Source organism: Symphalangus syndactylus, chromosome 12 (genome assembly GCF_028878055.3).
Source record: "Symphalangus syndactylus isolate Jambi chromosome 12, NHGRI_mSymSyn1-v2.1_pri, whole genome shotgun sequence".
In the NCBI taxonomy this organism is placed as follows: Eukaryota; Metazoa; Chordata; class Mammalia; order Primates; family Hylobatidae; genus Symphalangus; species Symphalangus syndactylus.
In genome coordinates this window covers 124,723,519-124,746,524 of record NC_072441.2, presented here as the reverse complement: position 1 = coordinate 124,746,524, position 23,006 = coordinate 124,723,519, and the positions used below count along the sequence as shown (strand labels likewise).

Sequence of the window (23,006 nt, the reverse complement as noted above, 5' to 3'; positions counted from 1 at the left end):
ATTAACTACTCAGGGTGCATATTTCTATAGAGGGCTGTATAGCATGCAGTAGATTCTGTAATTGAGTTTAGCCTAAGAATGGTATTCTCTAAAAGTGGGAAAATCATCCCTAGAAAATCAAGTTTGAATCTAGTACATGGCCACCTACCACCTCACTTGCCCAAGAAACATACGGAAAACTAAAGCTTGGTGTTCTATTGAGGGACTTACAACAACTTAACAAGTGCTGATGTATGTTAAAATTGTACCCGAAGTTTTGACAACTATCTTCCTGGTTTAGCCTAGAGAAACAGAAGCAATGGGAAGAAATCACATTTGTAGTAGATCCATGACCAGGACACTCAGATTTTAAAACTTAAAATGTTTCCATTACCTTGAATTTCCCTTCGTTGGGTTTTTTAAAAAGCTAAAATGAAATGCATTAATCACATAGCATGGCATTACATATAAAAGGTCTTTATATAGTTGAAGAAGTATTCAGTCGTCCTTTAACATATCTGCCCACTTGGCCTGACCTCAGGACACAGCCCTACCACAACCCAAACTCCTGGTCCCTGTTAAAAGGGTGACCTAGGAAGCTATGCTTTATCATATATTCTTCTTAGGAATCCTTCATACACTGAATTGAGCCATTAATGTCATCTTTTTGGCATTTAAGTCACAAAGGGGAAGTTGCTAATTGGGTAGCAGCAATAGAGAGATAGAGGGAATGGCTGCTGGTCTCCATATGAAAACAGTCTTCACAGTTCCTATATTTTCTTGGAGTCTGAGATGTATATTCTTGCAATCTTCACCCCAGCCCTCTTTTGCTCATTTCCTGGTTGGACAGGGTTTTTATTCTCTACAATCAATTTCTGACCAAATATGTGTGGCTCTACTTCAAACTAAAAGTCAACATATTGACATGCAGAGATAGGAATTTAATCTATCACTTTGTGCTTAGTATCTGGGGAGAAGATACATGAGCTAAACAGAACAAAGAGAAATTTTCGACACTTCCAGAGTCAATCAAATCTGGTCAGTTCTACTTCTCAAATATTTTTCTTATCCATCTTGTTCGTACATCCATAGCCATCTTTTATCTGAATTATAATACCTTCTTAGGCAACGAAAAAGATGGAAGAATACTTGCTAGCTATTTTAAGAAAATGCAAATGCCAAATGTCACTGTGGAAAGACCTCATGGCTTCCCAGTCTTTTCCCTTGATATTCACCTCTCCCTTGAGGACCTGTAATGATCACTGTCTCTATCAGAGAAGTGCGTTTCCCTTCCATGGCGTCGATTGGTCCTCTTTGTTTTTCCTTATTCATAGCATTGCTAAACCCAGATGAGTTATATGAAGCTTTTAGATAGGGCTTAGGAGTAATGGGGTACAGGGGTTGGGGAAGCAGATAAAACACTAAGATGCAACTTACCTAGCTGTAATTAGGTACGGCTTGCTCTTTTTATTCAATAAATATTTGAGCATTCTGTGATTGCCACGGTGCATATATTGACGACACGTCACTGCTTGCAAGATTCATGTGGTAGCAGGGGTATGCTAATGCTGCCACAGGGTAATAGAGGATAAATCAGAGTGCGGAGCACCTCAGTCACTTTAAAATGCGCAGGAAAGGCTGTGTTCTCTGCTTTTATCTGGAAGATTCACCAGTCATTTGAGCCCTTTGAAGTGACTCATTCAACCCCCAAAATGGTTTGGCTGGACACTACCCAGTTTTGGATAAAAGGACAGGAGCTGGCTTCAGCTAGCAGCTTGCAGAGGTTTTCTTTCATCGGGGGTATCATTGGTTATCTTGTAATGCTTGCGATGAATTTTTCCAGCCTCTGTCACCCAACCCAGGAACTCCTCACGCTGCTAGGTTTTGTAACAATAAAGGTCTTATTGTTTAAGCTACCAAAAAAAAGAACAAAAAACAAAAACAAAAACAGGAGGCACCTAAAATAGTATTTGGGGGAAGGGAATTATGAAAGATTTCACTGAAGTGCTGCCCTAAGAAAACGAAGACTTTAAGGACAAATAAAAATTAGCAGAACATGAGATTGGAGAAAGCGAGAGGGCAGGAAATGAAGTATTCCAAGAGTCTAAGAATGTGCAAAAGACAAGTGAATGACGTGTTTAGGAAATTGCAAGTAGTTCATTATGTCTGGGGTGTAGAGTACAAAGGGGTTCTCCTGTTTATGCTCAGGTGACAGGAACTGGTTTCTCTACCACCCACAAGGGTCCTTAAACACACAAGGAATTTCAGAATCCAGGCCAGAAAGAGGGCATTCAAGGGAGGAATTTCCTCCTCTTCCAGTCAATGGCAGCCTTCTCAGCTTGGTTTTCCAGGCTCAGGAACCCCATCTTTGGTGGTTAATGCCAATAAAATCCTCTTCCTTAGGGAAAAACCCTATCTTCTTATACCACAAAATTTTACTCCATGATCTTGATAAGGACCAAATAGCAGAATAGTGCATTATCTTTACGTATTTAATAGAACTGCTTGTTTACACTGCCAAGAGAAAGGCTACTTTCCATAAACCTGAGATCATAGGGAAACTGGATATTATACTTTCAGCTTAGGCGTTAACTAATGGTACAAAGTATGTAAACCCTTATCACTTCTAAATGGCAGTTCACTGAATGAAAATCAGTTTACTTCCAATTTTTGTTTTGAGGATTAGAGGTTTAGAAAACATCTTTAAATATTAAAAAGTCATTGAAAGAAGGGAAGCAAATTAAGTTTAGATAGTTTCAGGAGGTACCGTACTGTGGTTTTCCTGGGCCACTGTTGTCAGCCAGTTACAATGTGCTCCATTTCTCTAGACCCTAGCTCCTATTTTGAAGCTGATATCTTACTTAAATTTTCCTTTCTAGGCCAGGCTTCACGGCTTATGCCTGTAATCCCAGCACTTTGGGAGGCCAAGGCAGGTGGATCACCTGAGGTCAGGAGTTCAAGACCAGCCTGGCCAACATGGTGAAACCCCATCTCTACTAACAATACAAAAAATTAGCCGGGCATGGTGGTGTGAACCTGTAATCCCAGGTACTCGGGAGGCTGAGGCAGGAGAATCACTTGAACATGGGAGACAGAGGTTGCAGTGAGCCGAGATTGTGCCACTGCACTCCAGCCTGGGCAAGAGTGAGAGTGTCTCAAAAAAAAAAAATAAATAAATAGAACGTTTTAGGCAGCAATTATCTAAAATGTGGATGCTCTTGAGCATGCATTCTCAATGGGGGTGAAAATTGGTTCATTGGGGACAAAAAAAATTCTATTTTGCATAAAACAAAAAACATTTACAGTCCATAAACAGATACATAGTATATATCTGGTGTTGAAATTTCATGGGGAAGGGGTGACTAGGAAGAAATCTAAAAAAGCTCTTCAGGGAGGTGATAAAAGGTTAAGGTTAAGAAGCCAGGTGTAGTGACTTATGTCTGTAATCCCAGCTACTTAGGAGGCTTAGGTAGGAGGACTGCTTGAGGCCAAGAGTTCAAAAACAGCCTGGGCAATATAGCAAGATCCCATGTGTACTTAAAAAAAAAAAAAGCAAAGCTGCTGTGGAGATTCTTTTGCCAAGTCAGGAATACGTAACTTAACTGTATTTTTAAAAACCCTAAATGCCGAGATAAAATGGAAAGTTACGGTTATTCCACTTCTAACCAATGTACTTGCAAATGGCTCCAGTTCTTTGGTTTTTGTTTCTCCTAGCCAGAGTTGCTAAAATTGTTCAAGGAAAATACTTGGATTTCTTTTTTTAAAGATGATAAATCATTAAGTTTATAACACATAGAGAGTACAAACCAAGAAAGTAAATTTATTTAAATTACTAAAATAGCTTTTAAAGTCATTTACAGATCAGCTGCTATAATTATTTTTCCTGAAAGACATAGGTAACATATTACTTTTAAATTACTTGGGTCAATGAAACATTTAATAAAAACATTTGTTTCTCTATATAATATGTATGTATAAAATAAGCCTTTTCAAAAACTCTGGTTTTCATAATCCTTTATAAATCAGATGATCTGACTTCTAAGAGGAACAAATTACAGTAAGGGGTATACATTTATGAATACTGGTAGTTCTAGAGGAAAGACGTTAGATCACTCTACTACCACTTGTGGAACTCTCAGAGGGTAAATGACAAAGCCAATGACTGACTCTCTCTAAAAATAATATTTACATTTAATGGTTTGTGGACAATAAAAAAACAAGGTGGATAGATCTAGAATTGTAACATTTTAAGAAAACCATAGCATTTGACAGATGAGAAAGCTCAATTATAGATGCAAAGTTATAACTAAACTACTATCGTAGTAAAGAAATACATTTCACACCCTTCATATAAGTTCACTATCTTGGCTTGAGGCACTCCATAAAATGTATCACGTGCATAGTAAATCTTTATATTTGCTATGGCGTTGCACTAGAGGACTTGGACTGCAACAAGTGGATGCGCGGAAAATGAAATCTTCTTCAATAGCCCAGGACAGCTGGTTAACAAATGGTCTGTCAATTCCTGAAACTCTATTTCTTAATTCAGAACAAAAGCTTCAGGATGTGTCCAAAATAAACTGTTATGAACTGACCTACTCTTTTTTTTTTTTTTGAGACGGAGTTTCATTTTTGTTGCCCAGGCTGGAGGGCAATAAGCATGGTCTCGGCTTACTGCAACCTCCGCCTCCCGGGTTCAAGTGATTCTCCTGCCTCAGCCTCCCAAGTAGCTGGGATTACAGGCGTGTGCCACCATGCCCAGCTAATTTTTGTATTTTTAGTAGAGACAGGGTTTCACCATGTTGGCCAGGCTGGTCTTGAACTTCTGACCTCAGGTGATCCACCTGCCTTGGCCTGACCTACTCTTAAGACTCAAGTGAACAAATATATTAAATTTTGCAATATACATGAAGAATCCTTGGGAGGGCCAAGAATTTTTCTTCAAGGAAGGAAAAAGGAGATGTGAAAAACAAATCCCAACAGAAGCCACCAAGATTAACTGTTCATATACCTATGTTTGACTAAACTACATCTCAGTGGATTACTGTCACATTTCCTCCCTTCAGCTTCCCCATTAATTTCTCCTTGCTTGCCTTGTTCTTTCCATCTTCCAAAAAACAAAAGAAAAAAATTCCAAACACACACCTAGATGACCTTTCATTACTTATGTTCCTATAGGCAGAAGCTAAGGAACTCACACCTAAATGGTATAAAAGGGAACATAATGGGAAAATCCAGGGTTACATTTAGGGAGCAATCTTACTAATAACTCAAGAAACTTAGTGAGAAATCTAAGTTAAAAAATCAGGAAGGTTCATAAGAAAGGAGACAAATCCCTCTCACTGGTCATACCATAACTGTAATAACTCAGCCCAGAATCAAAACAGATTCTCTAAGGAACTGCATATAATCTGCACTCCTAAGATACCTTTAACACAGCTCTCAATGGAAACTGAAATGATTCTCTCATATCACACATAATTAGGTTGAATGAATGATTTATATGTTCCATGTTTATGTAAGAACTTAACTTCCTTTAAAAAGAAACTAGTTCTTTCAAAAAGAGCTCTGAATTCTGTCTCTGGTTAGAAAGTGTGAACAATTCTCAGAACTTGGGACATGATTTTTCTTCTCTCTCACTTCTTATAAGCAGATACCCCTTTTCAGGGCATTTTCAGGTTGCACAGGCAGAACTAAGTGAGAAATACGGCTCCAGAGGCCATTCAGTTTGTCTGTGTCCATATGATTGTAGGAGTTGGGTGTGTTAGAATTGGTGAACTTGACTTTAAGAAAATCTCTTACTTTTTCTTCAACTTCCTTTAGGCCTAGACTTGTTCCAAGTGTCTCTTCCTCCAGTAAGACAGTCAGGACTAAGGCTACATCTTTGAAGGCTGCGTTTTCATGGTCACAATATTTGTAGAAGATCAAGGTAGAGCCTGCAGGCAATGACTCAAAGCGGTGTACCACAGCTGCATTCCGGCCGTTCTTAAATCCATTGCTCAGTTCTTGGTCTACCTCTAGTTTGACAGTATCACTGTCTTGAGTAGCTTTATCTGTCCCATCAATCCGGATGGCACGGACACTACGAAAAGAAGAATAGGCATCAGCAATTTGTTCACTCAGACACCTAAGTGCTTCTTCAGCATCTCGGGCAGCAGTGAGCAGCAAGATAGCAGGCTGAGACCGAGGATGGGAGCTATTAAGATGTTTTTCCAGGAATGTTTGGCTCCTTTTCCACAGCTTCTCATCTTGACCTTGGTACTTATTCTTAAGTTGATTCATCTGGTTCTGGAACTCTTGAACAGCAGTGGTTTCTACCTCAGGAGTACTAAAGAACCAAAAACTCCCAGAGGCAAGAGCAGCTATCAGAGGAAGTAGCCACAAGTTCCTCTTGACAAAAGATGCATTTTGGGGTTGTCCAGTCACTTCTACTCAGAAAAAAAGAAATGACAGATATAAATACCATTTTCTTAGATTCAGGGGCAAGTGACTTTTAAAATCAATATCAATCTTTATAAACATTAGGTAAAAGAGGAAGGACTTTAAAGAAGAAAGCTGATAATTTTCTTAATAAAATAATTTATCACATTCTCAAGAAAATCTTACATGCATAGGCTTTGAATTATGTGTGCAAATATGCATACGTTTCTTCAATATAAAAATAAGTCTTTGAGGAAAAAAGTTTTTAAACATATGAAATGGCATAAACAAGTCAGAAAAATAACACAGTTTATAAAGCGAAGTTATTATTTCCACTGCTAATAGTTGGGAGAATAGACTATTAAAATACACTTTATAAAATATTTTTTAATTTAGAAACTCAGCATTCACATGGCTAATTATTCAAGGTGAAATATTTCTGAAGTACAAAAAGGGATAAAGAAAAGAATGCAGGCTGGACGTGGTGGCTCATGCCTGTAATCCCAGCACTTTGGGAGGCCGAGGCGGGCGGATCACGAGGTCAGGAGATTGAGACTGTGAAACCCCGTCTCTACTGAAAATACAAAAAACTAACTGGATGTGGTGGCACACACCTGTAGTCCCAGCTACTTGGGAGGCTGAGGTAGGAGACTCACTTGAACACGGGAGGCGGAGGTTGCAGTGAGCCAAGATTGCGCCACTGCACTCCAGCCAGGGTGACAGAGTGAGACTCCATCTCAAAAAAAAAAAAAAAGAAAAAAGAAAAGAAAAGGATGCAATATAAATGAACATCTTCTACGTGTTATAATAGCTAGCTGTCCCTTCAGATTAATTTCACCGATGCCTTTTGTGGTATGCAAGTTAACACTGGTAAAATTTAGTTTGTGACTCATCCCTAATTACTATAGGCAATAATAGTATTAATTTATATTTATCTAGTGCTTTTCAGTTTATAAAGTACTTTCTCATATTCTACTTCATTTATTCAGCTGATAGTAACAATAATACTTCTACATCTTTTACTTATTGACTGTTTCAGGATATTAATTTTAGTAGGGACCTTTTACAGCAGCAATTCTCAAGGTGTGGTCTGTGGGGTACCTCAAGACCCTATTTTGGGGGGGAGGGGGGGTCCATGAAGTTAAAGCTATTCTTCTAACACTAAGATGTTATTTGACTTTCACCTTGTGTTGACATTTGCACTGATGACACAAAAGCAATGGTGGGAAAAACTTCTGATGCCTTAGCATGAGTTACAGGGCAGTGGCACCAAACTGTACGAGTGTAGTCATTGTTATTTTTCACTGCCATGCATTCAAGGTTTAACAAAGGGACATTCTTTTACTTAAGAATGTCCTTTATGAAGCAGTTAATTATTTATCTTACTAAATCTGAATCCTTGAGTACATATCTTGTCAATATTCTTTCTGAAGAAATGGGAAGTATGCACAAAGCACTTCTGCTGCATCATACAGTACCATGGTTGTCTCAGGGAAAAGAATTTTGTGCAAATGAATTACAAGGCGAATTTGCACATTCTTCATGGAATACTATTTTTTACTTGAAAGAACAAGTAACAAACTACGGTCAGACTTGTGTATTTGGCAGATATTTGCTTTCAAGTGAAAATTAGGATTTTAGAATCCTAAATCTGCCACCACGAGCCTGACAACTCCCAATATTGTACTTTAACATTTTCTTTTTTTTTTCTGAGATGGAGTCTCGCTCTGTGGCCCAGGATGGCATGAAGTGGTGCGATCTTGGCTCACTGCAACCTCTGCCTCCCAGGTTCAAGTGATTCTCCTGCCTCAGCCTCCTAAGTAGCTGGGATTACAAGTGCATGCCACCATACCCAGCTAATGTTTCTGTATTTCTAGTAGAGACAGGGTTTTGCCATGTTGGCCAGGCTGGTTTTGAACTCCTGACCTCAGGTGATCCATCCGCCTAGGCCTCCCAAAATGTTGAGACTACAGGCATGGGCCACGCATCCCACCCTTTAACACTTTTTTAAAGTCTTGAGATTGGCAGTGATATTAACAAATGTGATCTTTTTTATTACATTCCTAATGTGTCAATGTTTGGAAAATCTGCATTCCTCAGTGAACCAATGTTTTCCAAATGACCAGTGCATGATACTCCATTCAAAGTATAAGACCAATAACTTTTAATGTAATAGAGTACTAAAAGCTCAGTAAGATGGTTTTAGACATCCTATTTCAAGTAACATTTAAGAAACTACCACTTGTTGAGTTTTGGAGAGTTCAAAAAAGAATAGCCACAATTATCTGAAGAGGCTATTAAAATTTTTCATATCTGTATAAAAGCTGGATTTTTTGTAGATACTTCAACAAAAATAATATATTGTAGCAGACTGCATACAGAAGCATATATGATAATCCAAATCCATTTTTTAAAGCTAGGCATTAAAGAGATTAGAAAAAATGCAAAGCAATCTGATCTGTCACTCTTCTTGCTAAATTATTTTAAAATAAATTAATACATATTTAAAAAAATGTTTCAACTTTAATTTCCTGGTACATATGGATAGACATAACCCATATTTTCAACAAAAAGCTCTTTGAGGTTCTTAATAACTTTACTAGTGTAAAGTGGTACCAAGAACAAAAAATTTGAGAATCATCATTAACCTATTTTCTTTCTTTTTTTTTTTTTGAGACACAGTCTCGCTCTGTCGCCAGGCTGGAGAGCAGTGGCACGATCTCGGCTCACTGCAACCTGCACTTCCCGGGTTCAAGTGATTCTCCTGCCTCGGCCTCCTGAGTAGCTGGGACAACAGGTGTGTGCCACCACGCCCAGCTAATTTTTGTATTTTTAGTAGAGATGGGGTTTCACCATGTTGGCCAGGATGGTCTCGATCTCTTGATCTGCCTGCCTTGGCCTCCCAAAGTGCTGAGATTACAGGCATGAGCCACCACGCTCAGCCCATTAATTTATTTTCTTAGTACTCTTTCAGGATAATAAGACTTGGAGAACCAAAGAAACTTGCCACAAGGCTGTAAAGGAAGTAAGTGGTCCAATCTAGTTCAAATACAGGTGTGCAGACTCCGAAAGCCATTGTAATCCCATAAAGTCATGTTCTGGCTATCTTTCTTTCAATTCAGCATGGTTTTCTCAGTTAACAGTATTAGTAGCTTTACTTATTATTAGCTATTATTTTTGGTCTTATGGACAGTTAAGTGAAGGGCAATACCAGATGTTGTCTCATATAGTTTGTCTATAAAGAATTTCACTGCTAGTAGAATATATACTTTTTCCTCTGAAGTGCTTAAAATGTGATTCTTCAAATAGCATCGAGTCATACTGCTGTCAAAAAACATTTTTTTTTTTTTGAGACGGAGTCTTGCTCTGTCGCCCAGGCTGGAGTGCAGTGGCGCAATCTCGGCTCACTGCAAGCTCTGCCTCCCGGGTTCACACCATTCTCCCGCCTCAGCCTCCTGAGTAGCTGGGACTAATTTTTAAACAATTATGGAATACCAATTTTACAGAAATATTTAATAAAAACTGAATACACAAACTTACGTCGGCTGGAGGTTGATGGTGACTGGTTTCCAAGTTCTGATTTCAGAATGCTGTCATCTAATGGTGAGAGTAATAAAATAAGACTATCAACTTATGCTTCATAATTTGAGTATTTATTTCTAGTAGACAAAGAAGATATAAATTCCACCAGGAAAAAAAGAAGACAGAGATCAGCCAGAAGCAGAAGAAAAAGTAGAATATCTGAGTGCCAATTAGACTGAGAGCTCCTTGAAACATGCGACCTATTTCTTTCATAGCTTTTCACAGCATATGGTGGGGTCCAGTACAAAGCACACAATAATTAGTTTTGAGAGAAAGTTTGGACGTATTTGACCCATAAGTATCTAATGGGATTGGTGAAACTTCCGGGATAAAAAGGACAAAGAAAATAAGCACACCATAATAAAATGAAACATATTATACCATCTGAAAAACTGCCATATATTGAACTCTTGCCTGGTGAAGATGCTGTAAAGAGGGGGAAAATAAGGACAAAATGTGGATTATAGACTACTGAGCTGTCTGGATAAGGTGTTTTAATATAAAAATCTGAATCCTCACTATTTTCTACCTCAAACTGATTCAATATTTCCTCTGGGGATTCTGACCATTTCAAATACTAGTAGTATTTTAAAATCACATTTAAAAACTTCTCATCATTTCTGTTAATAGACAAGTAATAAAGTAATTCTGTTTTAGGCTTGTGGTTAAACAATAGAGCTCAAAAATAATTTTCTCACAACTCTGTCACATTTCTACTTCCATCTAAATTTATTTAGAAAATAAATTAAGCCGGGCACAGTGGCTCATGCCTGTAATTCCGACAAATTAAGAGGCTGAGGTGAAAGGACAGCTTGAGCACAGGAGTTTAAGGCTAGCCTGGGCAACACTGTGAGACCCCATCACTAAAAAAAAAAAAAAAAAATTAAAAACAAGAAAAGAAATTAAAAATGATCCTAACCTTTCCCTTTCCCTTCCATCTTTCTTAGCATAGCAGCAGGTTTTAAAATCTAACAGAGGAAATGGAAGGACAGGCTTCAGAAGGTGGAGAGGCTGAGTTATCTCATTTGTATGACCTATATTACCAGTATTGCCATCTATCACTTGCCTGGAGTTTTATAACTTTTGTATATATAAATGAACTTCCTGGTGGATCTTCTTAGCGTTACATCAACAACTTTCATTTGAGAAATACTGGAATAACTGGAGGAATAATATTAGCCCTGCTAAGATTCAGAAATAGCCTTATTTTTGATCATATAACAAAAAACTCCATAATGATGTAGTAAGACAAAATGACAGCAACTCTAAGAGGAATATTGTTTTTTAATTACTAGTTTAGCTTAGGATATTTCATTATTTAGAAGCTTCTAAGTTAGCTTATCAAAGTTACAACTAAAATAACAATAAAAATACCTAACCACATGAAACTCAAATCCATCAGATAATGTTTATTTTGAATACTTCACTCCATGGTTGCAAAGATCAAATGAGATAATATATATAAAAATGCTGTGAAGTGCAATTCTGTGATGTTAATGATGAAGGACAGCTAAATAATAATTATGTACCATATACAATATTTATATAATTCATATAACACAAACACATACACAGCAGGGTATATACTGCCAAGGCAGAACATTGTCCAAAGGGTAACTGCTATCCTTTTTATCAACATTACTGGAGATGCTAACAACAATTCTAAAAAACATCTTTTTAAAAGAAAAAACTCAGCTGGGCACGGTGGCTCAAGCCTGTAATCCCAACACTTTGGGAGGTCGAGGTGGGTGGATCACCTGAGGTCAGGAGTTTGAGACCAGCCTGGCCAACACGGTGAAACCCCGTCTCTACTAAAATACAAAAATTAGCTAGTGTGGTGGTGCACCACCAGCTACTTGGGAAGCTGAGGCACGAGAATCGCTTGAACCCAGAAGGCAGAGGTTGCAGTGAGCTGAGATCACGCCACTTCACTCCAGCCTAGGCAACAGAGCAAGACCCTGTCTCAAAAAAAAAAAAAAGAAAAGAAAAAACTCAAGCTTTTCTAGTCTAAAGAGTATGGTGATAATCAATCACTCTATAACCATCAAGAGTAGGGGGCACAAATCTTCCATTGTTGCTACTGATTCTACAGAAAACATTAACAATAAATAAGCCCTGATAATTATGAGATTTTAGACTTTAAAAAATTGTTTACACATATAAGCTCATTACAATAATCTAGTTATAGGCACTATTGTCTCTAAAGGCAAGAAAATTGAGGTTCACAAAGGTTAAGTGATTTTACCAAGATTACTCAATTAGTAAGTGGAAGAGCTAGGACTGGAGCTCAAGAGATTTAACTCCAAATTGTCTTCTTTTCTCTATCTAAATTTCTGAGACAGGTTCCAAAATATTTATATTAATTCTCTGACCTCTCCATGCACATACGTTCTTCTCTATAATCATTGTTTTATCACCTGGCAAACAGGAAAAAGTAAAGACAGTGGTTCCATCTTTCCTAAAAGGTTAGATGCAGGCAGAAGCCTGAACTGGGACTTGTCTACAGGAAACTGGTGCTAACATTGGGTGACAATGTTCCATGGGGTAGAATCTATAGCCTAAGGTTCTTGAACACTCAACTCTAAAAATGACTTTTTTTTCCTCACCAAAGCAGGTAGAAATATATAGTTAAAGAATGAGAGATAAAATGTGGAATGCCAGGAAAACATTTTTTTAACAGTCTTGAAGAGGAATCTATTATATAACAGTGTTTGAAAAATCACTGTAGTCTTCCACTTCCATTGAAAATATTTTCTTCTTGCTCATTGTTCTATCTTAAAGTCCTCATGTGGTTGAAAGTCTAAAAGATCCTATTACATGCACACTTCTGGTATGTTACTGTTACATAACTCTGAAAGCTCAATGTGGTATCTATATATGGTAGGTGTTAGCAACCAATGTATAATTCTGTAAGCCATAATAAATATAGTAACCTAAGACAAAGTAGAAATGCAGACAGATAAAATACTAAAAATTAGCTATCAATTTAGCAACTAAAAAGATCTATTTCTGCATTTCTATTAGATGTTCAATATTATTTTTCCTTCTGTATTGCAGTGTCTTATTAGAGGAAAAAATTATGCAAAGATTTTCTGATAAGTATGTACTAACTTCACAAGATGCCTCTGAGCTTTTCACATTATATACACTAAAACTCATGCATTTTTATATCCAAGAGTATCTCTTGGGTCTTCAAATTTAATTTTAATGTTTGATTCTGGTTATAAACATAATTCTAATAAGCTGAATAATTAATGTTTGGTTTCCTAACTATAATAGGTCAGGAAGAGCAAATTATAAGAGGAAATGGTTTTCTAATCACAGGCACATAATCACAGCAATAAGAAATGACAACCAACAATAAGACAAGCGCAAAAAGTTATTTCGGTTCTAGACTGCTGAAGAACTCACTCATATGTGGGCTAAAAATGTCACTGCTGAGTAAAAATGAATGATGACCACTCCTACTTTACTGATGGAAAAGCAGAGCCACACGTGTGTGTCATCTGGTCCAATTAGAGTTAATCATCCCATGAGCAAGAGATACAAGATGTGGATTTTTACATTATCTAAATGAAAGTAAGAGAATACCTGATGACCTCAAGACCGATTGTGGTCAGATGAGTAAAGTAGGGAGGTTAAAGGTCACTTAAGGCAGAATATGCATGGACTTTAAAAAAATATGGTCGAGATTTAATGTGGACGCATTTCCATAGAAATTATAGAAAGTGAGTTCAAAGTATGATGGTTTTATCACATCAATTTATAGTATTCCTTATATTCTGTGACACTTAATCCATCCAAAACCTAAACATGAGGCTGGGTGTGGTAGCTCATGCCTGTAATCCCAACACTTTGGGAGGCTGAAGTAGGCGGATCACTTGAGGTCAGCAGTTCAAGACCAACCTGGCCAACATGGCGAAACCCTGTCTCTACTAAAAGCACAAAAATTAGCTGGGCATGGTGGTACATGCATGCAAGTCCCAGCCACTTAGGAGGCTAAGGCACAAGAATGACCTGAATGTGGGAGGCGGAGGCTGCAGTGAGCTGAGATTGTGCCACCGAACTCCAACCTGGGCGACAGAGGGAGAATCCATCTCAAAAAAAACCCAAAACAAAACAAAACACCCCCAAAAACCCAGAAAGGCTGGGCGCAGTGGCTCAAGCCTGTAATCCCAGCACTCAGGGAGGCCAAGGCAGGCGGATCATGAGGTCAGGAGTTCAAGACCAGCCTGACCAATATGGTGAAACCCTGTCGCTACTAAAAATACAAAAATTAGCCGGGTGTGGTGATGCACGCCTGTAGTCCTAGCTACTTGGGAGGCTGAGGCAGGAGAATTGCTTGAACCCAGGAGGCAGAGGTTGCAGTGAACTGAGATTGCGCCACTGTACTCCAGCCTGGGCGACACAGCGAGACTCCATCTCAAAAACAAAACAAAACAAAACAAAAAACAGAAAAAAAGCTCTAAACATGAAAATATAACTTGTGCATTTCAGCCTTTATTATGTAAAATTATGAGTATACAAAGCTGTTCCAAAATCTGCTAAAAGCAAAAAATAAGTATTGTCAAAAGAGTAGAATTTCATTATTGTATACAGACTGTATTGCTGCTAGAACTGACAGCTTGTTAAGATCTATCAATCTCTGGTTTTCTTTTTTTTTTTCAGACAGAGTCTCGCTCTGTCACCTAGGCTGGAGTGCAGTGGCGCAATCTCGGCTCACTGCAAGCTCCGCCTCCTGGGTTCATGCCATTCTCCTGCCTCAGCCTCCCAAGTAGCCTCCCGCCACTACGCCCAGCTAATTTTTAATTTTTTTTGTATTTTTAGTAGAGACAGGGTTTCACTGTGTTAGCCAGGATGGTCTCGATCTCCTGACCTGGTGATCCACCCACCTCGGCCTCCCAAAGTGCTGGGATTACAGGCGTGAGCCACCGCACCTGGCCAATCTCTGGTTTTCTCACGCCACTATTTACATTCTACACCCAGCCCATGTGCTGCCAGTCCAGGCAAATAGAAATTACTAAACTAGTAATCATAGCTGTACTTTATTAGTGAAATCACAAACAACCTAAATGTTTATCTGAAGAACTAAATATTTTTGTCAAGAAAAACATAGCAGGCCGGGCGCAGTGGCTCATGCCTGTAATCCCAGCACTTTGGGAGGCCGAGGCAGGCGGATCACGAAGTCAGGAGATCGAGACCATCCTGGCTAACATGGTGAAACCCGGTCTCTACTAAAAAATACAAAAACGAAATTAGCCAGGCGTGGTGGCAGGTGCCTGTAGTCCCAGCTACTCAGGAGGCTGAGGCGGGAGAATGGCGTGAACCCGGGAGGCGCAGCTTGCAGTGAGCCAAGATTGTGCCACTGCACTCCAGCCTGGGTGACAGAGTGAGACTCCGTCTCAAAAAAAAAAAAAAAAAAAAGAAAAATATAGCAAATACACTTAACATTATTTCAGTAACAGAGATTTATCTACTTACTTTGCATCCTGGTCCTTATTCTTGCAGTTTGTGGGGCCCATTCCTGGGGAGTTTTTTGATATCCTGAGCCTGAAGCAAATACATATATCAAAAGATAATTTCCCATACTTTGAAAGTTTATACCTATTCCAGTGTTATAAAATTAATCTATCAGAAAGACAAAATAAAGTAGGGGAAGAAAACAATAAAAGCAATAGTTTTATAAGTAAAAGATAATTTCAAAGGATCGTATCAGTAAGGATGAACCACTTCCCACAGCAAAGCAGGTAGCAAATGAATATATTATCACATAATATAAATTACTTGTGGTAAAATAGCCCTGAACACATTTCCATATCACAGAGTAATTATTACAGGTAGTACCAATCCGTGGTGAATTAAAAAGGTAAAGAAGGGTAAAATGACTTAAAACCTTATTACAACTTTTGTTGGGAGAATAAGGCAAGGTTAGAATTGATTGACTGAGGCTGGGCGCGGTGGCTCACGCCTGTAATTCCAGCACTTTGGGAGGCCGAGGCTGGTGGATCACGAGGTCAGGAGATCAGGACCATCCTGGTTAACATGGTGAAACACCGTCTCTACTAAAAATACAAAAAATTAGCCGGGTGTGGTGGTGGGCGCCTGTAGTCCCAGCTACTTGGGAGGCTGAGGCAGGAGAATGGCATGAACCCAGGAGGCAGAGCTTGCAATGAGCCCAGATCGCACTCCAGCCTGGGCGACAGAGCGAGACATCGTCTCGAATAAAAAAACAAAAGAATTGATTGACTGAAAAAAGAGCAGACAATCAACTACTTACTCAGCACTGAAGGTTGCTTATCATGAGCTATGAAGTTTCGACCTGAAACAGAAAACAGGGATAAGGTCATAGAATGCTTGAAAATAACAACAAAAAAGATGTTGCATAGACATTTTGCTTGTTTACTGTGGATACTAAAAACAAACAACAAACAAAAAACATTCTCTCATCAATTCCAAGCATATAAGTATATAAAGTGTGTATGTATATATATATATATATATATATATATATATATATATAAAACATACATATACTATATATAAAGTGTGTGTGTATTTCTTTCCCCCTCATTTCTAAACTTCAAAATGTTTAGGAATTGGGCAACAACAAGGAGTCAGTTTTTGGATCAGTACCATCAAAATAACAACTACATATAGTCGTATATATCAAGTATAATTTTGCTTAATCCTTTATTTTTTATTTATTTATTTTTTTGAGACAGGGTCTGACTCTGTCACCCAGGCTGGAATGCAGTGGCGCAATCTTGGCTCACTGCAACCTCCGCTTCCCAGGTTCAAGATATTCTCCTGCCTCAGCCTCCCAAGTACTTAGGATTACAGGTGTGCACCATCACGCCTGACTAAATTTTTTGTCTTTTTAGTAGAGACACGGTTTCAACCATGTTGGCCAGGCTGGTCTCAAACTCCTGACCTCAAATGCTCTGCCTGCCTCACCCTCCCAAAGTGCTGGGATTACAGGCATGAGCCACTATGCCCAGCCAACTTTGCTTAACTCTTATGTGGTATTTATAAAACTGTTCCTATTTTATAAATAAGGGAAAACCGGCTGGATGCAGTGGCTCATGCCTGTAATCCTAGCACTTTGGGAGGCCGAGGCAGGTGGATCATGAGGTCAGGAGATCGAGACCATCCTGGCTAACATGGTGAAACCCCGTCTCTACTAAATACACAAAAAATTAGCCAGGCGTGGTGGTGGGCGCCTGTAGTCCCAGCTATTTGGGAGGCTGAGGCAGGAGAATGGCGTGAACCTGGGAGGTGGAGCTTGCAGTGAGCTGAGATCACACCACTGCACTCCAGCCTGGGCGACAGAGCGAGACTCTTATCTCAAAAAAAAAAAAAAAAGGGAAAACCAAAATTGGTAATTTTTCCAAAACTATATATCTAAAAGTAGTTGGGCCAAGATACAAATCCAGGCAGTCCATATCATATACCACATACCATACCATAGAGAAATGGTATGTACTATCTATGCAGATTTATGGACATTGCAAAGTAGCTATGAAGTAAAACATGCTACTTCAGGTTTTGAGGCGGTATCTAAGGATAACTGTAAAATGACACAATGGGATGATTAAAAAATGAAAGGTAAATTTTCAAATCTGCCCTGAGGAAATGAGTTACTCTTTGATGATAAACACAAGTATCGATTTACATTTATTTATTTTCAACTTTTTCTGAATACAAACATGTGCTAGCTGTTTAAAAAAAGGGGCCATTCTAGAAATGCATAATTTAAAAATTCATAAATATCTATCTGTTAAGTATCTATTATGTGCAAAACAATGAACGTAGAAATATTATGGTAAATAAGACAGATATTCTCTCAGCTTTGTTTTCAGTCTATACTAAAAATATACTTTTAAAAAAGTGGATACGTACGTTTTAATACTTTCATCAAATTCTAAGAGATACTTTTAAAAAAAATGCCCTTTGATCTACAGATACATCTTTTAATTAATGGTATGGCATAGTTTAACTGGATAGTTTTTCTTTCTCATTGATACATAAAATCAATAGTATCTTAAAGTCAATGAAATATATCTTGATCACCCTTTCATTAGGATACAATGAACTAACGCATTTTTCATTTCTAAATAGCATTTCGTTTTTTTTTTGAGATGAAGTCTTGCTCTGTCACCCAGGCTGGAGTGCAGTGGTGCGATCCCAGTTCACTGCAGCTGTTGCCTGTTGGGTTCAAGCGATTCTCCTGCCTCAGCCTCCCAAGTAGCTGGGATTACAGGCACCTACCACCACGCCTGGTTAATTTTTGTATTTTTAGCAGAGACAGGGTTCCACCATGTTGGCCAGGCTGGTCTCGAACTTCTGACTTCCGGTGATCCACCTGCCTTGGCCTCCCACAGTGCTGGGATTACAGGTGTGAGCCACCACCCCCGGCCTAAATAGTATCTCACTGCATGGGTATAATATCATTTATACAGGTAGATACATTTAAGAGTTTCCAAAGATCAAAGATTTGGAGTAAAATAGGGCAAATACATAAAATAATTCGAAGAGTAATTTTCCACAACTGATTTTTTTCCAGCAGCTAATTCATTTTATGTCTCATTTTATAGTCACAAACCCAGAACCTACTAAAAATTAAAATAAAAAATATAAAATTGAATTCTATAAATACAATGATTATAAAACAGATTTCCAAAGGCTTTTTCTTTTTTTCTTTTTTCTTGAGATGGAGTCTCACTCTGTCACCCAGGCTGGAGTGCAGTGACACGATCTCGGCTCACAGCAAGCTCTGCGCCCCCCACCCCCGAGTTCACGCCATTCTTCTGCCTCAGCCTCCCGAGTAGCTGGGACTACAGGCACACGCCACCACACCCAGCTAATTTTTATATTTTTAGTAGAGACGGGGTTTCACCATGTTGGCCAGGATGATCTCGGTCTCTTGACCTAGTGATCCGCCCACCTTGGCCTCCCAAAGTGCTGGGATTACAGGTGTGAGCCACCACGCCTGGCCTTCCAAAAGTTTCTTCTTAAGAAAAGAAAGTAATGTGGAAGAAAAAAAAAAGTTCTTGAAGATTTTTACATACAAAGATATTTTTGGTTGATTAATAATTAACTCAGATTTTGGGAGACTTGATTTAAAAACGTCAAAAGAAAAAAACGGTAGTAACAAAATAATAAAGGTGGCTGGGTGCAATGGTTCACACCTGCAATCCCAGCATTTTGGGAGGCTGATGTGGGAGGAATGCTTGCGCCCAAAAGTTTGAGACCAGCCTGAGCAAGATAGTGAGACTCCGTCTCTACAAAAATTTTAAAAATTAGCTGGGCATGGTAGCACGTGCCTGTAGTCTTAGCTACTCAGGAAGCTGAGGCAGGAGGATCCCTTGAGCCCAGGAGTTCGAGGCTGCAGTGAACCATGATCACACCACTACACTTGCCTGGGCAACAGAGCAAGAACCTGTCTCAAAAAAAGAAAAAAGAAAAGAAAATAATGAAGTTAAAAAAAAAGTCACCGATGATTCTTATGCAAATCATTATTAGCATTTTGGTATATTACTTTCCAATCTTTTTTTGTTATATTTTCTCAATATTTGATCATAAAAATTTTCAGTTGTAAGACTGAAATGAATATTTATATACCCATCACCAAGCTCGCCATTAACTTTTTATTACATGTGCTTTATTACTTATTCATCCTTCCAAACTTTTACAAGAGTTGAAATTGTACTAATATAAAATTTTATGTCCTTATTAGAATAAGTGCATATAAATAGGCTCAAACTACTACATTAGTCTGTTAAAATAAAAGCAATCAACCCATTTATACTGCTAGCAAAGACATTCAACAAATCACAGAAGTAGTAGTTTTTTGTTTGTTTTTTAAGTTCAAATTCAGGTTTGGGTATAGAGAATAACAACTCAATAAGCAAAGTCAAGTGGTAGAGAGATATCGGATAAGTTTTTTTTTTAGCATTCATTATTCCTCTTGTTCAATATTTACATTAAATTTCAAAAGAGGATCTTCAAAAATAGGAACAGCATTTGACCAAGCTCACAGGAAGACCTGTAAACACAGCTTTACTTACTTTGTGATGACTGCCAAAATGATTCTATATATTGACTAGATGATCTGGTGGTATTATCTAAAAAATAAAAAAACAGTACACTATAAATAATATTCAACTTTTACACTGCACATTTTACAAGACAACAGTGAGAAATTAATAAAAAGGGCAACAATATTCAGATAACTCCCAGGTGGTTAAAAACTTGGATGCATAATTTATTTTAAAAAGTTTCTAGGCTGGGTGCAGTGGCTCTAGCCTATAATCTCAGCACACTGGGAGGCTGAGGCAAGTGGATCACCTGAGGTCAGGAGTTTGAGACCATCCTGGCCAACATGGTGAAACCCCGTCTCCACTAAAAATACAAAAATTATCTGGGCGTGGTGGCACGTGCCTGTAATCCAAGCTACTCAGGAGGCTTAGGGCAGGAGAACTGCTTGGACCAGGGAGGCAGAGGTGCAGTGAGCCAAGATCGCACCACTGTACTCCAGCCTCAACAAGAGAGTGAGACTCTGTCTCAAAAAAAAAAAAGGTTAAAAAAGTTTCTAGAGTCATGTCACATCTAAAAAATTAGCTAATAACCACTTAAAAAATTGTTATGATACAGAACATGCCCCAAGGTAATGACATAATAAAACCTTTGAGTTGTGAAAAATTTTCAAAGTTTACAACAGTGGATCATCTTGAAATCATTAATATCCATTTTTGCTTTAAATTTTTATTGCAAGTGGGCAATATTTTTGTATACTCTTTTTCTTTCTTTCTTCTTCTTTTTTTTTTAAGAGACGGAGTCTCACATTATTGTCCAGGCTGGTCTTGAACTGAAGGGATCCTCCTGCCTCAGCCTCCTCAGTATCTGGGACTATAGGTACCTATCACCACGCCTTGCTTTCAGTCTATTCTTCTTAAAAACATTTTTTCCCATATAAAAGTAGAATTTATAACTAAATTAGTTTAAAAGTGATCAGGTTGCTGTTTTGGAAACAGACACATTGACACAAAAAGGTGAAGTGGCTTTTTTTTTTTTTTTTTTTTTTGAGACGCAGTCTTGCTCTGTTGCCCAGGCTGAAGTGCGATGGCGCGATCACAGGACCTGGGGTTTATGTACTTCCAAATAGTTATGCTGGTAGCAATGGCAGCAAACTATTGGCTATATAAATGGCTTAATTAATCTCTAATTTTTAGAGCTTCATGTAATATGTATGAACATTAATAATAGCACTTAGTGTTTACTATGTGCCAGGTAAGTGCTTTGCATATATGAATTAATTTAACCCTCACAACAATCCAGATGACAAGACTGAGGAACACAGAAGTTAAATAACTCTCTAAGGGCAAACAGCTAAAAAGTGAAGAAATGGATCCCAGGAATTCTAGCTAGACACTACTAGCGTGTTACAAATCTCCATTTCTGTATCAAGAATACATAGGAAAAATGAGGAAGGGTGGGAAATACAGAATACCAAATGCTCACCAACCAGCTTATAATGCCAGGCATGGTGGCCCACACCTATAATCTCAGCACTTTGGGAGGCTGAGGCAGGAGAATTGCTTAAGCCTGGGAGGTCGAGGCTGCAGTGAGCCATGATCGCATACTGCACTCAAACCTGGGTGACAGAGCGAGATCTTGTCTCAAAAAAATAAAAACAAAAACCAAACCAGCTTATGTACTTATTTTTAAAGTGAAATGATGAAGTAAAGAATAGGAATTACAGCCGGGCGCGGTGGCTCACGCTTGTAATCCCAGCACTTTGGGAGGCCGAGGCAGGCGGATCATGAGGTCAGGAGATCGAGACCACGGTGAAACCCTGTCTCTACTAAAAATACAAAAAATTAGCCGGGCGTGGTGGCGGGCGCCTGTAGTCCCAGCTACTCGGAGAGGCTGAGGCAGGAGAATGGCGTGAACCCGGGAGGCGGAGCTTGCAGTGAGCCGAGATCGCACCACTGCACTCCAGCCTGGGTGAGAGAGCGAGACTCCGTCTCAAAAAAAAAAAAAAAATTAGCCAGGCGTGGTGGCGGGCGCCTGTAGTCCCAGCTACTCGGAGAGGCTGAGGCAGGAGAATGGCGTGAACCCAGGAGGCGGAGCTTGCAGTGAGCCGAGATCGCGCCACTGCACTCCAGCCTGGGCGACAGAGTGAGACTCCGTCTCAAAAAAAAAAAAAAAAAAAAAAAGAATAGGAATTACAGGTCGGGAGTGGTGGCTCAGGCCTGTAATCCTAGCACTTTGGGAGGCAGAGGCAGGTGGATCACCTGAGGTCAGGAGTTTAAGACCAGCCTGGCCAACATGGTGAAATCTCATCTCTACTAAACATACAAAAATCAGCCAGGTGTGGTGGTGCGCACCTGTAATCCCACCTGCTTGGGGGGCTGAGGCAGGAGAATCACTTGAACTCGGGAGGCAGAGGCTGCAGTGAGCTGACATTGCGCCACTGCACTCCAGCCTGGGTGACAGAGTGAGACTCCATCTCAAAAAAAAAAAAAAAAAAAAAAGAATTGGACTTACAGAAATTTTAAGGAGGTGGTGAGGGGAAAGTGCAGGACTAAAGTATAAAATTACTCATTATTTACAGAGTTTACAAGTTTGTTTAGCATTATCTTTTTTTGGGGGGGGGTCTTGTTCAACATTATCTTAAGCCTCAAACTGTTATTTTTCTCTCTTTAGTCAACGCTTTCATTGAATAAACTGAAATCACATAAACAATCAGAACTTGTTAATTAATAACTTGGTTTGAATTTGAAAATCCAGAGATAAAGGTAGTTATCTAATTAAATGAACACTTCCTAAAAGTAACACTCCAGATAGTGTTGTCAGTCCCAATGGCAATGTGATTCGTTTCTCTATACAATTCAAAAACAACAAATAACTCTTCTTTGAAGCACAAAAATATCTTACTTTCCACAAATACCAAAAAAAGCTAAAAGTGATTTGTTTAGATATCATGACATAGTATTAATCGGCTGTACACACGAAATCAGTAA

General features: G+C 38.8%; 1 protein-coding gene across 4 annotated transcripts in view; it reads right to left on the bottom strand.

Moving 5' to 3' along the window:
• Positions 1 to 3,774: 3,774 nt before the first annotated feature.
• The window catches only part of TOR1AIP1 (torsin 1A interacting protein 1), a 41,062-nt gene continuing 21,830 nt past the window's right edge, over positions 3,775 to 23,006 (bottom strand). For 2 of the 4 annotated variants that reach the window (XM_063627485.1, XM_063627486.1), the window contains exons 6-11: positions 20,049 to 20,105; positions 16,259 to 16,300; positions 15,463 to 15,531; positions 10,363 to 10,407; positions 9,940 to 9,996; positions 3,775 to 6,407 (exon numbers count right to left, since the gene is read on the bottom strand). In XM_063627485.1, the coding sequence (XP_063483555.1) occupies positions 5,623 to 6,407; positions 9,940 to 9,996; positions 10,363 to 10,407; positions 15,463 to 15,531; positions 16,259 to 16,300; positions 20,049 to 20,105 (1,055 nt within the window). In that variant the 3' untranslated portion in view covers positions 3,775 to 5,622. The remainder of the gene's footprint in view (positions 6,408 to 9,939; positions 9,997 to 10,362; positions 10,408 to 15,462; positions 15,532 to 16,258; positions 16,301 to 20,048; positions 20,106 to 23,006) is intronic. The other 2 variants (XM_055255038.2, XM_055255039.2) reach the window with 1 other exon arrangement.